Raw genomic sequence first — 14,412 nt, 5'->3', positions numbered from 1 at the left:
AGCTGAACCCTATCTCCTGATCAACCGACCTAATCAACCACTAGTTTTGTTCTTCCAAGAAACAAAAGAATCATCCTGCAGTTGCAGGGAGCTTATTTTCTGGGAATGACATCCGAGTCATGGTTAGGGAAGCCGTAGTTTTCTAGACTAAACATGTGTACAGAGAGGTCAACGAAACCGCGGACTGGATGACCTCGTATATGGCCAATTACTCTGGAGGTGCTCTGTGGGTCGGAGGGAGGGAGATGCCTAGAACGCTCCGGAATATATTGTTTTTCGATCTTTTTGAATGTGTCCGTACTAGAACGGTATAAATCATCCATTTTAACACAAAAAAAAAACGAGAGTTTAGAAAAATTTATAGCATGTGACATTAATGCGATTTTTATTTATTTATCTATTTTATCTTTTCCTTCATTTCTCATCATCTGGAGACCCCAATAATAGAATATAACAAATTCTGGATTTAGGATTCTTGACATAGATATATAGTTGGCTATCTGTATGCGAAGTGGTGTGTCCAAACTTGTGCGTTTTATAAAAAAAAACCCATAAATCTTAAAAATTCGATGGTTAAATAAATTAGGGATTGTCCTGGTGAACATATCTCTGAATTTGGTGATAATTTTTTTTTTAATTCAAATATTTGATGGTGCTTAAATATTTAAATTTGGATAGTGAAAATTTAGGGGGGGTTCCTTTTTTCTTAAAATATATATATATTTTTTAAAAAAGTGACGGTTGATGCAGACGGGCAATTCCCAAGCACATATTCTTTTGTGCCAATCGTCGGTGCGCGAAACTCAAAGCAACATCGAGTGGCGGATGGGACCGAAACCAAATCCTCCGTCCGTCCGCTGTCCCCCTCAGGCCTTCCGAGTAACCCGTTTCGTTTCTTTCACCACTAAGAAAACCCCTCTCCCCGGACCGGAGGTCGCTTGGTTCCCATCGGAGCACGAGGCGAGAAAGCCAAGCGCGAGCTCGCGATTCTGATGGCCGCCGCCGAGACGGAGGAGGATCTGCTTCTCAAGACCTTTCTCGCCGAGGTCAGCGAAGTCGAGAGAGACAATGAGGTCATCAGGTCTCAATCCGACCCCCTTCTCTCTCCCTAGTTCTTTCTTGTTTGCTGTCTAAATTACCGCTGGTTTAGCTCAATCGAAAATTGATACTGATTTGATTTAAGTTTTATGCCTTGTTATTGTAGACCCGGAATGACTGTTGAGAAATTAGGATTGCAGTTTTCGAGTGGAAATTTTTAAAGGAAATATAAACGAAATTTTCGTTGGTGAGAGTTCGAACGTAAGATATCTCCTTGAAGTTTTTATCGATCACATGAGAATTATTTCTTCGGATTGATTTTTTTTCTTTTTCCAAGAAACAATTTGGTAGGTCGGAGAAACTGAGAATCCGATAATTGAAAGGTTAGAATAGCTGAGGGAGAAATGATCGTGGACTGAGCATTCTTTGATTGTTCAGCCGTTTCATAGGGAGAGTTGAGTCTGGTCTACTAGGTGATGGTTAGGATTTTCCTTTCCCCTTATATTTGTCTGTATTAAGTAATTAATATTGTCAAGCGTCAACTTTGAGAATTTTGTGAAGTTTTAGGATAGACGGGTCTATAAATACTCTTAACACAAGATTGAACGAAGCAAAACAATAGGATGAGAAAACCTGCAAATTAAGAGAATATAAGTAGGCGTTTCTTAGCATATAGTAGCTGGCCATCTTTTCTTTTCCTGAATTTTCCTGGAATCATAGGATGGTAGTGGACAAGACAATGCACAACTAAATGGAAGATTATTAATATAATTAAAGAAATTAGCTTTCCATTCCAAGATGATTGGAAAAGAGAATTTTTAGGAAAATGTCTAAGAGTAGTCCGAGAAAATTGTCTCCAACAACAAAGAATCAGTTACACCTCAAAAAACTGCAAGCCTTGAAAAATTGGAGTATCCACTTCTAAAGGACATGCAACCGCTATTGTTCATATTAACTTAAATATTCTCCAATTCAGGATTTTTTTTTGTGTGTGCTTTGAAATTTCCAGATTTCCATCACATTGTTTGAGACTGGAACTCCCAATCTTCTAGGCTGTTCTTTTTTAAGAGCAATGTGGTACCAAGCAATCTATCACTTTTGGACGAACTAGAGCCTAGCTACTTCAGAAGCAGCATAAGCAGAGTCTCCTCCAAAATTAGAAATAAGAAGATAGAAAATAGCCTTTTGCTGAATAACTTGGAGAACACCCCAAATCCCCAACTCATAGCATTTATTCCCATTTGATTCCCAATAACTACTTAAACTTTTTGTCAATGGGCATTCTTCATATAAGATGCCTTAAATTGGCATACTCAAGATTGACACACGAATTAGGAGCCTTAAAAGAATGGCTGGAAATGGGCAGCCCATGGCCTTATTTATGTTGATTTAGGTTGGGCATACATGAAATTTTGGATTTTTCTACCCTCTCCTTTGTAGGAGCAGGAGGAGGTAAGGGAAGCGGGGTGTGCAGAGTAAATCATGCTCTAAGTCCCACTAAAGTATTTTTAGTTTTATACATTTGATGTATTATCCATTCTTGTCTTTGGTTAATTCAGCTTATAAATAATATGTATACCAGATGGTAGAGGGGTCACATATGATCTTTTACACATATGACCATCTGTATATAAGCTTTTACATGTTGCCTCAGTAAATTTGCAACTTGGCCCAAATACAATATGCACTTTGCAGATAATCTGTGAGTTCATATTGAATAACTCGGTGCAAACTAATCTAGCGAACTAGCAGACCAGACAGAGATTCATGATTTGGAGAATCTCAATCTTCCAATACATTTCACCCAATGTTTTTGCTTTCTGACAATCACCTTATGCCAACAAGATGGCACAACTCTAAAGTGGTGTCTAGTGGGTGATTAATTATTATGATCTTATCTTGCTGCTGTATTTTTGTTTTTAACTTTCTGAACAATGATTTCCCTCCTCAGGATACTTTCATGCTTCAAGTTAAATCCTTTTGAGCATCTAAAGTTATCTTTTGATTCAGCAGCCGATGATGTGAAGAAGCAATATCGAAGGGTAAAATTACATATTTGAATTTGATAAACAGATTGCCTCTCTCTATCTACTATTGGGAATCCTTTTGGTGTCTGATATTTTCTAAGTTTGCTTAATTTTGTAGTTATCCCTGCTGGTTCACCCTGACAAGTGCAAGCATCCACAAGCAAAGGAGGCTTTTGCAGGTGCTCCAAATTAAATATGCTTCTTCTATATTGGATAGTGGAGTGAATTGAAACATAGTTTTGTCTTTGTTGTGTTTAATGATGTGCTGTTTCATCGCTCCCTTTGTCAATAATATTTTTCTATAGTTTCTTGATTTTAGTATGACAATAAACGAGAATTGTTATGAATCAGAGATCAGTAGTAATGATTTTGATAAGATAAAGTTCTGATTGCCGAAGTTTCTAGAGTTTTAAACAAGAAAATTATCACTCAGTCTTTTAATTCAAAATTATTTGTTATTAGATTTTTCTCATTTTAGGTTTATCTGAAGAATTATAAGTTTTATTTGTTTGAAAAATGGTTTAGAAGGCTTAGGAATTGCTTTATATTGGAAACTAGTACATTTTGGTACTGGTCCTCTTGCCAAGCAAGTTTTCTAACTTGTTGGTATCCTGTCATTCCCATGACACCTTGTCTCCAAAGCCCCATTTATGTAGAGCTTTGCTTGGTGCTACCACTTGTGCCATGTCTAATTAAATCAATCAATTTGTGAATCTGAGATCTTAATAGTCTCAGTTTTTCCCTTCACTTTCTCTTAGAATTGAACCTTGTTTCTTATGCTCATGGATTTATCATGCCTTGATTGTGCTTATTGCCACTTGCACATCTTGCCTATTCACCCATGACATCTTTATTGGTTGTCACCATGTTATCAGAAAATGTTAAGCTTTACCTAGCAACTTGACATGACTCCTTTCATTTAATCCATGTGGATATCATGGAATGTGATCCAAGGTTCCTTCCCACTTCAATTCTTAGGCAGCCCCATGTCTGAACCTCAACTTCATCAACAGACCCAGACAATATCCTAATTATGTCCACCCTCTTGCCACCTGCTCCATTAAAACCATCTTCTCAGATGTTGATATGGTGTTTTCCCATGTAGGCATGCTCCTTGATGCTTGACAGTCAATACACGTGCACCAACTATGATATCAATGGCCACTTGTGATTCACGTATGAGTCAAGCCTTTGTGTTAACTACTCATGCTTCTTTATGAAAAATCATTCTTGCCCAAACCCTTTGTCTTTTGGCCTAAAACATTCTTTATGATATGAAAAGATATTTGTGCTTAAAATTTGGACAGTCTTGCTCAGAAAGTACAAGTTAGCAAGCTCTCCAGCACAGTCACACCCTTCATTCAGTCTTCCAGGTAACACAGCCATGTACTTCTTTATTATATGTGATGTGAATGTAAGGCTATGATGTGAGGTTTGCCCAAGTCCATCACTTAAATGGGCATGGAATGGACATAGGACAAGTAAGGCTCAGTGGTTTTGTGCAACATAAATATGAGCCTGTTGTAGATATTAGAGAAATTTCTTCGAGTTAAAGTCTATACTTTTCTTAGGTCCAAGATTAATTTATTAGAACTTAAACTATAATAAGACTTAAACTCTATGATATGACATCTTGAGCAAACTTTGAGGTTTATCCGTCTTTCTATGTCTCTTTTCAACTGGATAACAATTAAGTTTGATGTCCGTAATCTTTTTTATTGGTAAGCATTCTTGTCGATCTTTTCTCCTCCCTTTCATCCTCTGTTTATTTTTTTCAAACCACTCAATTCTTCAACCTGTTGTTTTCCATAGACTTTTTCCCTTCTTATGTCTGACCACTGTTTTTGCTATCCTCAAGCTGTTTTTGCTGTTGTTTGTCTTTCAGATAATTGTGTTAGTGTAAAGCTTAACATCAAAGATTTCCTCTTAAGCTCTTATCATGAGATGTGTTGTTTGTAACTTTGTATATGCTTTGTTTCCTGCTCATGCTTTCCTAGGACTACTGCACATATCTTTGTGGTGTGAAATAGATGAATCTAGAAGGTAGATCCATGATTTTATCTCAGCCTTTGGATGTTATTTCAATTGAGTATTTGTTTCAATTCAATCCTTCGAATAACCTTTGTAATTCCTACGCTAGAGTGAGTGTTTTAAATACCAATTCAGTGGACTCACTTAAGTTGTGAATTTGTCACATGACCACTTGAAGAGAAGAATACAGACAGCCCGAAATCACACATTTATGCTCACTTCTCAGTCAAACAAATACAATGCACAGGGATGTGAAGTACAATAATTGTCAACAAATTGGGTTGTCTATCCATGGAAAATCATAGAAATTAGTGTTTAAGTGCATGGAATGAACTAAATAACTGCATCAAGTCAGACACCCCTTGCTCTTCTTTTGATTTCTTTCTTTCTTCTCCTTTTTCCAGCTTGGCTCTTGCCCTCTTTTATGGTCTTCTACCCTTTTACTTGCAGAGTGAGCTACCTTTGAGGCTTCTCGATCTCCTAGCTACTTCGCATCTTACGAAGATAAAATTCATGTTTCAATTGTCAGCTTTATTCCCTTGTTTCAATACTTATGTGCTAATAAATAATGCATTTTCCCTTTCTATTTTATTTCTCCGTCTTATGCTAGGTCATTTTGTGGTTTCATCTCTCTCCCTTTTGATCCAAACATATGCATTTCGAACTACTATTTCATATTGTGTGGCTAGCTGTTATCCAGATATCACCTTAAAAACTTTTCATGTTGTCTCTCTTTTCTGATGAAGAAAATAGTTTATTTGATGCACTCAATCCACTCAATAGAGTGAGCAGATTTTTAGAAATATTCGACATAGCTAGATAATAGGTCTGTAGGAACTAAAATATTGAATCGTCCACAGTGTTCCTGTCTCCAAACCCATATTCACCATCCACCTTCTAATGTTCTCTTTAGGTTATCCCAGCACGATATTTAAGTCACAAGGTGTAAATATTCTTTTTTCCTTTTAAGGACTATTTGGACTTTTGTCAGATTGATCTATGCAGAACCTGAAATTATGAGTTTTATAAAATTGTATGCTTGGTCGATTTGCTTGGACCTGTTCTGGAAATCCTCACTGATCAGCATACCTAAAACATGAACATTACAGAAAAGCAGGTCCTAACCTATTTTTGGTAAAGTTCATGCGGCCGCATATATTCATGCATATCCTGATTGTTCTGGTGATCACATGGCACAATGCACTGCTAGACACCCTCATAGGTCAACCGGTCAAGGCATCATGCACATGCCACCCAAATATTTATGGGTTTTGGTGATGATCAATCATTTTATGATGAGTCACTTCCACATTTACTTTTAAGTGTCTTTTTGAAGACTAATAGGTTATATACTGTTTGTTTGTTTATTATATGGTACTCCAAACTTGGTTATAAGCCTTGCATCTTTGTAGCTTGTATTTGGATTTTCATCATTTAGTAATAGGTCAATTTCTTCATTGTTTTGGCGACTTGATATTTGAACATGGTTCATCGGGGCATGTTACTTCTTTAGCTTAACATGTTAGTTTCTTCTGACATAGGATCTTGAATAAGTGTAAAGGTTTTTTTTTTGGGAATTACTGACTGCATATATTGCCTGCATATGCACCCACATACAACCTATGTATTATGTGGTGCCCCAGCTGCCATCATACTGTGGCCACTTTTTAAAACCTTGCATATAATCATGTTTTGTGATTGCCTGTTTATGGAAAATCGCAAACAATCATCAGTTTGTGGATCTGTTCTGAGAGATGCTACTTCTTTCCTCCAATCCTACTTGTCATGAACAATCGCTAAACACACCCATATTTTCCTCAACCAATACTAACTTAATATCTATTGGTCGACTACTAGATTCTCTCTTCATCTACCTTCATATTTGCAGTCAACTGTTGATTGAGTAAACTGAAAAGCGTAATAAATCTATATTGCATATTGATGGCATTTTGCTTGAAGCTTGTTCATGTTTTCTTTTGAAAGCACGAAGCGTGCAATCATTTCTTCTCCTTCCACTGAAGTTTGGTGCATTTTAATGAAAGAGTAGAAAATCTGTGGCTACAGTATCAGCATTTTTCAGCTTTCTTAGTCACACAGCATCTTGCTCCAAATTATATGACTCTAATATGCAAATATGTGATGGCTAATGTGTTATTTTTCTCTCCCTATATAGTTTGAAAAAAGCTTTTTTTGGCCACTGCTGTTCAGTTCCTTTTCACTTATCTTGTTTTAAAGTGTTATTTACGATTAAATTTTTTGCTTCCAACAGCATTGGCAAAAGCCCAGCAGTTACTACTCGATCCACAGGAAAGGGAATATCTTCTTAGTCAAATAAATGCTGCAAAAGGTTTGCACAGAGATCTCTATGCTTGTGCTTCCTTCTCCTTTGATTATCTGTTATCTTTTCTACTAGCAATTTCGGTATGTTGTTCAAAGATAGTCTAGACATTAAATAATTTTTTGGAATTGCCATGCTTCTTTTGAAAGGTAAAGTTTTTATTTCAGTGGTGACCCTGCTGATGTGCTAAATTTCCATCCACAGTTTCACACAACCATGGTAAAATGTTTGTCTTTAAGGTGGTGTTGTTTCATTATCTTGTACAATGTCTGTGCTATACTTGGTATGCTTGGCATACGGAGGCAACTTATCCCTATTGGAGAACATTTTCTTTCATGCTTATAATATTGTGTCCCTCAGATTAGTGGGTTTATATTTACCTTTTAGACATGCCCCTTATCATTTTTGTCAAGTACTGCTATGCTTTAGCAGCAAGTGATTAAGTATTGTTGCCATTAAATTTTTGCTTTTCATTACTGTTTTTGATGATATTAGGAGTCCCCTGTTTCTTTTCTTCTATACCACTGGAACAACTGTATTTGCATGCTGTCCTATCAGATAGAACAATGTATACTTTTTCATTATGAACTGCAGAAGAACTAAGAATGCAGAGGATGAAACAGTTGAAGAAAGATAGCGCTTCCAAAATTAAAGCACTGGTTGATGAGGTAAAGTGAGGTGTTTCATTCATTTTCTGCTATATCTTTTGAGCTTGGGCATTTATATGGAGCAATTTTTTGTAAACATATTTTTTACTTTATTGTCGATGTATCTGATGTTCAAGCTTGAAAATTTTGCTTCTTCTTATAGGTTGATTGAATATTAGCCCTCAGGCATCAAAAGGTTTTGACCCCTTTGTTTTTTGAATGTCATGGTACTTAGTTTTTAACTAACACCCTTGATATTTAGAATTGAGTATAGAATAAAGCCATTTGTTCATTGTTTTGTCTTGGGAGTACTCTATATTTGAAATTTATTATTGTATGAACCTAAGAGACACATGCTTTATGATTTTTGAGAACCTTTGTTTCTTTGTCTATGGTTTCCTTCTTTGAGGATTAAATTTTTTTAATTTAGTTAGCTTTGCAGGATTGAATATGAAGTTATATTTTCACATTTTCGAAAGAGTCTACCTCAGCCAGAGGTGCAACCAGCTTGTACTTGAAACAAATTTAAGTGTTGATTCAGCAACTGCAATAGATATTTCATTCAAAACTTTATTCGTGCTTGAGCTTCCAGCAAGATGGATGACTAAGCAAACTCAGCAATCTATCACTAGAGCTAAAATGCTGTGTATGTGTTAAGATTTTTGAAATTCTTAATTTTGAGGGTAGTACGAAAATCTGATAGTATCAGTGAATTGCTTGACAAAAACTGATTGAATGACATTGTATCAAGTCTATCACCTAGTGGTCTAGGCAACTGCTCAGGACTATTGCCTAAGATTGCTTGAGATATTTGACTACCATTTAGTGGATGCAATTGAGTTTTGTCTGAACCAAGTTCGGAGGAATCAGTACTGGGCACCGTACCGGTTCTCCGGCAGCACGAGTCGGTACGGGCCCGGCACGGCTCGTACTAATGGAGAAAAACGTCGGAGCTAGAGAAGGAGACGAGAAAAAGAGAGCGGGGGAGAGAGGGAGAATGAGCGGCGACGGACGCCGGCGGAGGGCCGCGGGGGATGGACTGAGGCCAAGGCCGCAACTGCATCTCCTGTTTCTTTCGAAAAAGAGACGCGACCGCGGCTAAAAAAATTTGATATTTTTTAAGTAAAGTCGGCAAATCGCTTGCCGACTCACTTAAAAATTGCAAATTTTTTTAATTTGAAAATTTTTAAGTGAAGGCGGCAATCGGTTTGCCGACTTCACTTAAGAAATTCTACATTTTTTTATCCGCAGCCGCGTCCACTGTTTCGAAAGAAATGGGGGATGCTGCCTTAGCCTGCATCGCCCCCCCGTGGCATTCCGCTGCCGTCTGCTGCCCCTTATTCACCCTCCCCCGCTTACTCTCTTTCTCTTCTCCTTTTTCGGCTCCGGCAACAAGCCGTTTTCAATGGTTGAACTGTACCAGTGAGCCACCGGTTCGGCTCGGTTCCGCATTTTTTGGTTTGATCTGAACACATTCAGAACTAGCTCTATCGTTGCAGCATGTACATTGCTTCCACAAAGTCATCATCATCAACAAGTCTATTTATTCAAAGTGTTCATATCATTAGCACTTAGGAACAGTTCTGTATGCTATATATGGCATTCCTGTAATATATAAGTTACATGCATTCTCTTGTCTTGCATGCATTATTTATTCAAGTTTTAATTCTTATGTTACATTAGAGTGTTTACTATATTAAGCTATGATTAATTGAATATACAACATATTAAAAGAAAATCAATGCCATTAAGTTGCTCAAGTAGGAGAATTAATTAGTGTTGGATTGTTGGAAGTGTCAAGTCTAATATGGGTCATTACTTGGTACAATGTTAAAAAGGTAGAGGACTGACAAGCGCAATGGTGTGGATTTGAGTCCTAGGGCAGCCACTTTATGCAAAAAAAAAAAAAAGCCACATGTTAGGTTTGTCCCTATTTGCCCCTCCCAAGACCCTAGATTGTTGGGACCATAACTGGGTAATGTAATTTTTTTTCTTATATAAATTTAATGGTGTTCTTTATGTCATTTCCATTTTGCTAATGTTGTTTAATCCCCATTCTTTTTTACTGTGATTTTTTTCCCTTCATGCCTGCATATATCTGAATTAAATTGAAATTTTTATATGCAGAGGATATGAATAAATAAAACATGTTTCTGACAGTTAACATTTGAGCTTGCATATTCTTTTCCTGTATTACTGTAGAAAGGTTGAATGAGAGAATGAGATTAGTACGTGAACTCTGACCAAAAGAAGTTTCTGACTGCTATATGTAGGGAAAATTTGAGCAGCAGTATGAGAAATCAGAAGAGTTCCAGCAGCGATTGAAAATGAAAGTGCGTGAAATTTTAACTCAGCAAGAGTGGCGTCGGAGAAAAATGCAAATGAGGGTCTGCTAGAACCTTATCTCAGTGTTCCTTGTCCTCATTTCATTAACAATTAACAATAGTTAATGGATCGTTAAACATCTTCAAAATGCAATTTTACATTGAGCAGATATCGGAAGAGGAAGGAAGACTGAAGAAGGAAGAAGAAGAGACTAAGGAGATGTGGAAAAGGAAGCGTGAGCATGAGGAACAGTGGGAAGAAACAAGAGATAAGCGAGTATGTTTGCTTTCTATTTTTTAACTTTAACAGGATTCTTCTTGTAAACAAGTTTATTAAACTGACTTGCAATCAGTAGAAATCTGGAGCTTGCAAATTTACCATTCTAGATGTAGTCTAAACTTTCATGTTTGTTATAGTCGTCGAGCAATTAAAACCCAAGTTATAGCTGAGTACCACTACAACAGAGTTCATGCTAACCTTGACTAGGCTAGTTTATCTTGTCTTGCTTTCAAGCACATACATAATTATTTAAATATTTTGTATGTATAATATGTTTACTTTTTTCATTCAGTCTAATTATAAAGAAATCTTTTATAGGAACTGCCTCTATGATCTCTTTTAAGAGGGTCTATGTCTTCTGTCCTATTTTTTGTTCAGCTGCATCTGGTACTGTTAGAAGTAAACCTATGTCAGCTTACATGCTACCTATACCTTCTTCTATTGATCAATATCAGTTGTTAATTATAATAATATATTAGATCTTGCTTATTTTGTTAATTGTTAAAGCTACAGTCTACAAAATTAGAGGTGAACTCTACGTCTTACCATGTCTGAGATCTCACTTGTTCACCTTTTAATAAAACTATTCTACATCTTGAACATGTAGGATGTTACTTATTCCTGAACATTCTAGCTTTCATGGGTGCTGAAAATATGGTTATTTTTATTAAAATTGTGCTTAGCAATATGAGAGATGCCTTCAATGGGAAATAACATAAAAAATATAGAGTTGAATATTCTGTTAAATGCTTATTCACATCTCTCTTCTTTTAATTTTCAAGGGATGTAACTTTGGCACTTGGAGGATTTATGAAAAGTACTTACAGGAAGCAACATAATTTGGAATCGGTAGGAGTCCCAAGAGCTGTTACTTGACAAGCTTTTTCCTCAATATAAAGTATCCATGTTTGGAGGTGAAACCTGTAGCAAATATAGGACAGAAATATGCGGGGTTTTAAAAACCATGAGCTGTATATCATTCATGTGGGCTAAAAATTGTTCAGTATGTTGGTCTCAGTATGTGATAATGGGTGAATATTAAAAGAACGATGTTGTAGAGCATGAGAAAATCCTAAAAAGTATGACTTTTAAATGGATGTGGGTCCTTTATGGATATTTTTGTTTGTCTTTGAGACATGCAATCCTTGAATAACATATCTCCTATCCACTTATTAAAGGGATTGACACCAACGGTCCATTTCATAAATAAAATGATACAAAAGCATTTAACTGTGAATAAAAAATATTAAGAATTCTTCCAAGAATAATGCATTCCCTACCGAGAGTTTTATAGACACCTCATTAGGCACTGACATGACAGCTGACTCCCCTGATAAAGCATAACTGATCAATATAAATTTTCTTGTAAAAGGATTGTTAGTCTTGCATCTGTTGAGTTGTTAGTTGCACTAAATGGGAGATGGATCAGGAGCGGTAGGATCTGTAATGGTCAATTTTCCATCTATAAAAGGTTAAACGCTAGGAGTACCCAAGGGGTCATCCATAGACCATGTATAGATATGTGCTACAAGAGATTGTTTTGTTGATAAGATTTGATCATGGAGTTGCAAAGCACTGCACAAGCATCACAAAGAAATGTCACAAAGAGGGGAGGAGTTGTGCTGATTGATTGATTGAAAAGGTAAATGGAGTCAATAGTTTATGAATATGACATTCACCTGTTTTTCGCAAATTGAATCAGAGAGTTGGAGCACGTACAAAAGTAATTAGCTGTTTGGGCAAGAACAGTTTCAATAGCAATCAGAGCATAAACAAAGGTTATGGATTTGACCAGTATTAATGAACATTGCTTGAGATGGCATGGACATGTGCAACCCAAGCTAAAGGAGGCATTCTGTGAGGGGCATGGATAATGATGCTTAATGACAATTGAAGAATGGTTGTGATGCAAAGTTGGGGAAGAAATATGTTACAGGTTGCATCATCTGGAACAGAACTAAGTTTTCAGTACATAGAATAATTTCTTTTCTTTTTTTGGCTTTTAGTCCTAACACAGTACCATATATTATACTTTACCATAGATTATGCAGCCTATCTTCTCAGATTAACCTTTTAAGTTGATAGATATTTCTGAAAATAATGTAGCACACTCACGGTCAGTGGGTACGCAAAGTTGCTCATGCGCATGATGATAACATGGGCATGATGAGATCAACATAACCTCTAAAGTTCTAATTGACTAAATTCTGATGTATATCTTCTTATAATGTACCTTCATTTTTTTTAACAAAGAATGACTTGGAACATGCAGAAACTTAGATTGCCAGGTCGCATGGTGAAGGTTTTGTTAGAATTAGGAGTATTGGTGAACTTGGGAAATTTGCATTACAATTTTTTTTTCATGAAGTGCTTTTGCTTTCCTACCAATAAGTTCTCTTGTTCTGAGTGGTTGGTAATGAAGTGTTGCAGTTTTTAAGCTTAGATGATGGTGTCATCATAGCTCCCCCAGCTCCCTAAAAGATTATATTAACCAAATCCGCATATTGGATGTATTGCATAAAGCTTGTTCATTGTCATGTAACTGTTTTCCATGGATCTTTGATAAAAGCTGTATTTAAATTTGAATACAACAAATCTAGTAATCATGGTATATTGTGGAACTAGTGCTTTACCCTGCTCTTTCATATTCTTCTCATTTACCAGATTTACCTGTATTCACAGGTTTCCAGCTGGAGAGATTTCATGAAGACTGGAAAGAAGGTAAGAAAGATAAATGCATAGTACCTCTGGATAAATTTGCGACTGCCATGGTGGAATTCTTGAAAAAACAAATCTTGCATCTTGTTCCCTAGGGTAAAAAAGGAGAGATTCGGCCCCCGAAGCTCAAAACAGAAGATCCAAACAAATCCTATGTGCAGAGGCCAGTAAAGAAAGGATGAGTTACAACCGGGATCGCTACACCTTGACATAAAATGAGCAAACAGATTTGACAAGTGAGAAATTTATTAAATATGGTATGTTAGAGCGATTCTGTGGTTAAAGGCAACTCCTGGAGTTGGGCTTGTATTACTACAGACTTTGGTAGGACTGTACATTTTCCTTTACAACGTTTATAACTTGATTGTACAACACTAGGAAAATTTTAATGTTAGGACATTCGTATTGGATATTTAATTGGAAGAAGGTGATGAAACGTTTTGCTAAAAGTGATCCCTCGAGCCCTGCTTGAATCCCATGGACTCCATGTCTTTCCTGATCGTTTGCTGGATCAAAGCTCTCATTCTCTATTCTAGCTTTGGTTTTTTACTGTCTACCAGCAGCTCAGATTCTCCCTTGACGACTGCGATTGGATGGGTCCCAGTCACATGCTGCCCCATCTTATGAACAGCCATGATTGGAGAACCGAAGGATCCAGATTCATCGAAGTTTATCCCAATCTGTCCGAGCCTGTGAAGAGCTGGCGATTCCCAAGTCAAAATAGCATGCTTGTCATCTATTCTGGGATAAAGACGAGACAGCCATGCTATCCCACCTCTTCATCTGCTTCAAGGCCTTATCTATAGCTAATCTGGAACGCTCCAGAGGAATACCTTGTCTATGTAAAGCTATGATATACTGACTCCTGTGGGGACTGCTGTTGCTGCACAGACAGCAGCAAGTCATGGTCTAATAAATAAAGAAGTAAACGAACACCCTGCTTGGATTCTGTAACTCGTTTTGGTCCTCGGTGGATCTGAGTTAGACTTGCAAAGCCTAGCCATACCCT

General features: G+C 36.9%; 1 protein-coding gene across 1 annotated transcript; it reads left to right on the top strand.

Annotated features, from left to right (window-relative positions):
* The first annotated feature begins 848 nt into the window (after nt 1–848).
* LOC103715259 (uncharacterized) lies at nt 849–13,852 on the top strand. Its single transcript, XM_008802831.5, has 9 exons — nt 849–1,081; nt 2,990–3,080; nt 3,184–3,244; nt 7,366–7,443; nt 8,029–8,102; nt 10,355–10,468; nt 10,575–10,682; nt 13,368–13,406; nt 13,499–13,852. The coding sequence occupies exons 1-9, from the start codon at nt 993–995 to the stop codon at nt 13,583–13,585; spliced, it is 741 nt and encodes a 246-aa protein (XP_008801053.1). The 5' UTR covers nt 849–992; the 3' UTR covers nt 13,586–13,852.
* Nucleotides 13,853–14,412: the final 560 nt, after the last annotated feature.

The sequence above is a fragment of the Phoenix dactylifera genome, chromosome 5 (assembly GCF_051530095.1).
Source record: "Phoenix dactylifera cultivar Ajwa chromosome 5, Ajwa_hap1_PhDact_Kaust_v1.1, whole genome shotgun sequence".
Classification (NCBI taxonomy): domain Eukaryota; kingdom Viridiplantae; phylum Streptophyta; class Magnoliopsida; order Arecales; family Arecaceae; genus Phoenix; species Phoenix dactylifera.
The sequence above is the reverse complement of the archived record's forward strand: the minus strand, read 5'-3'. Positions and strand labels throughout refer to the sequence as shown.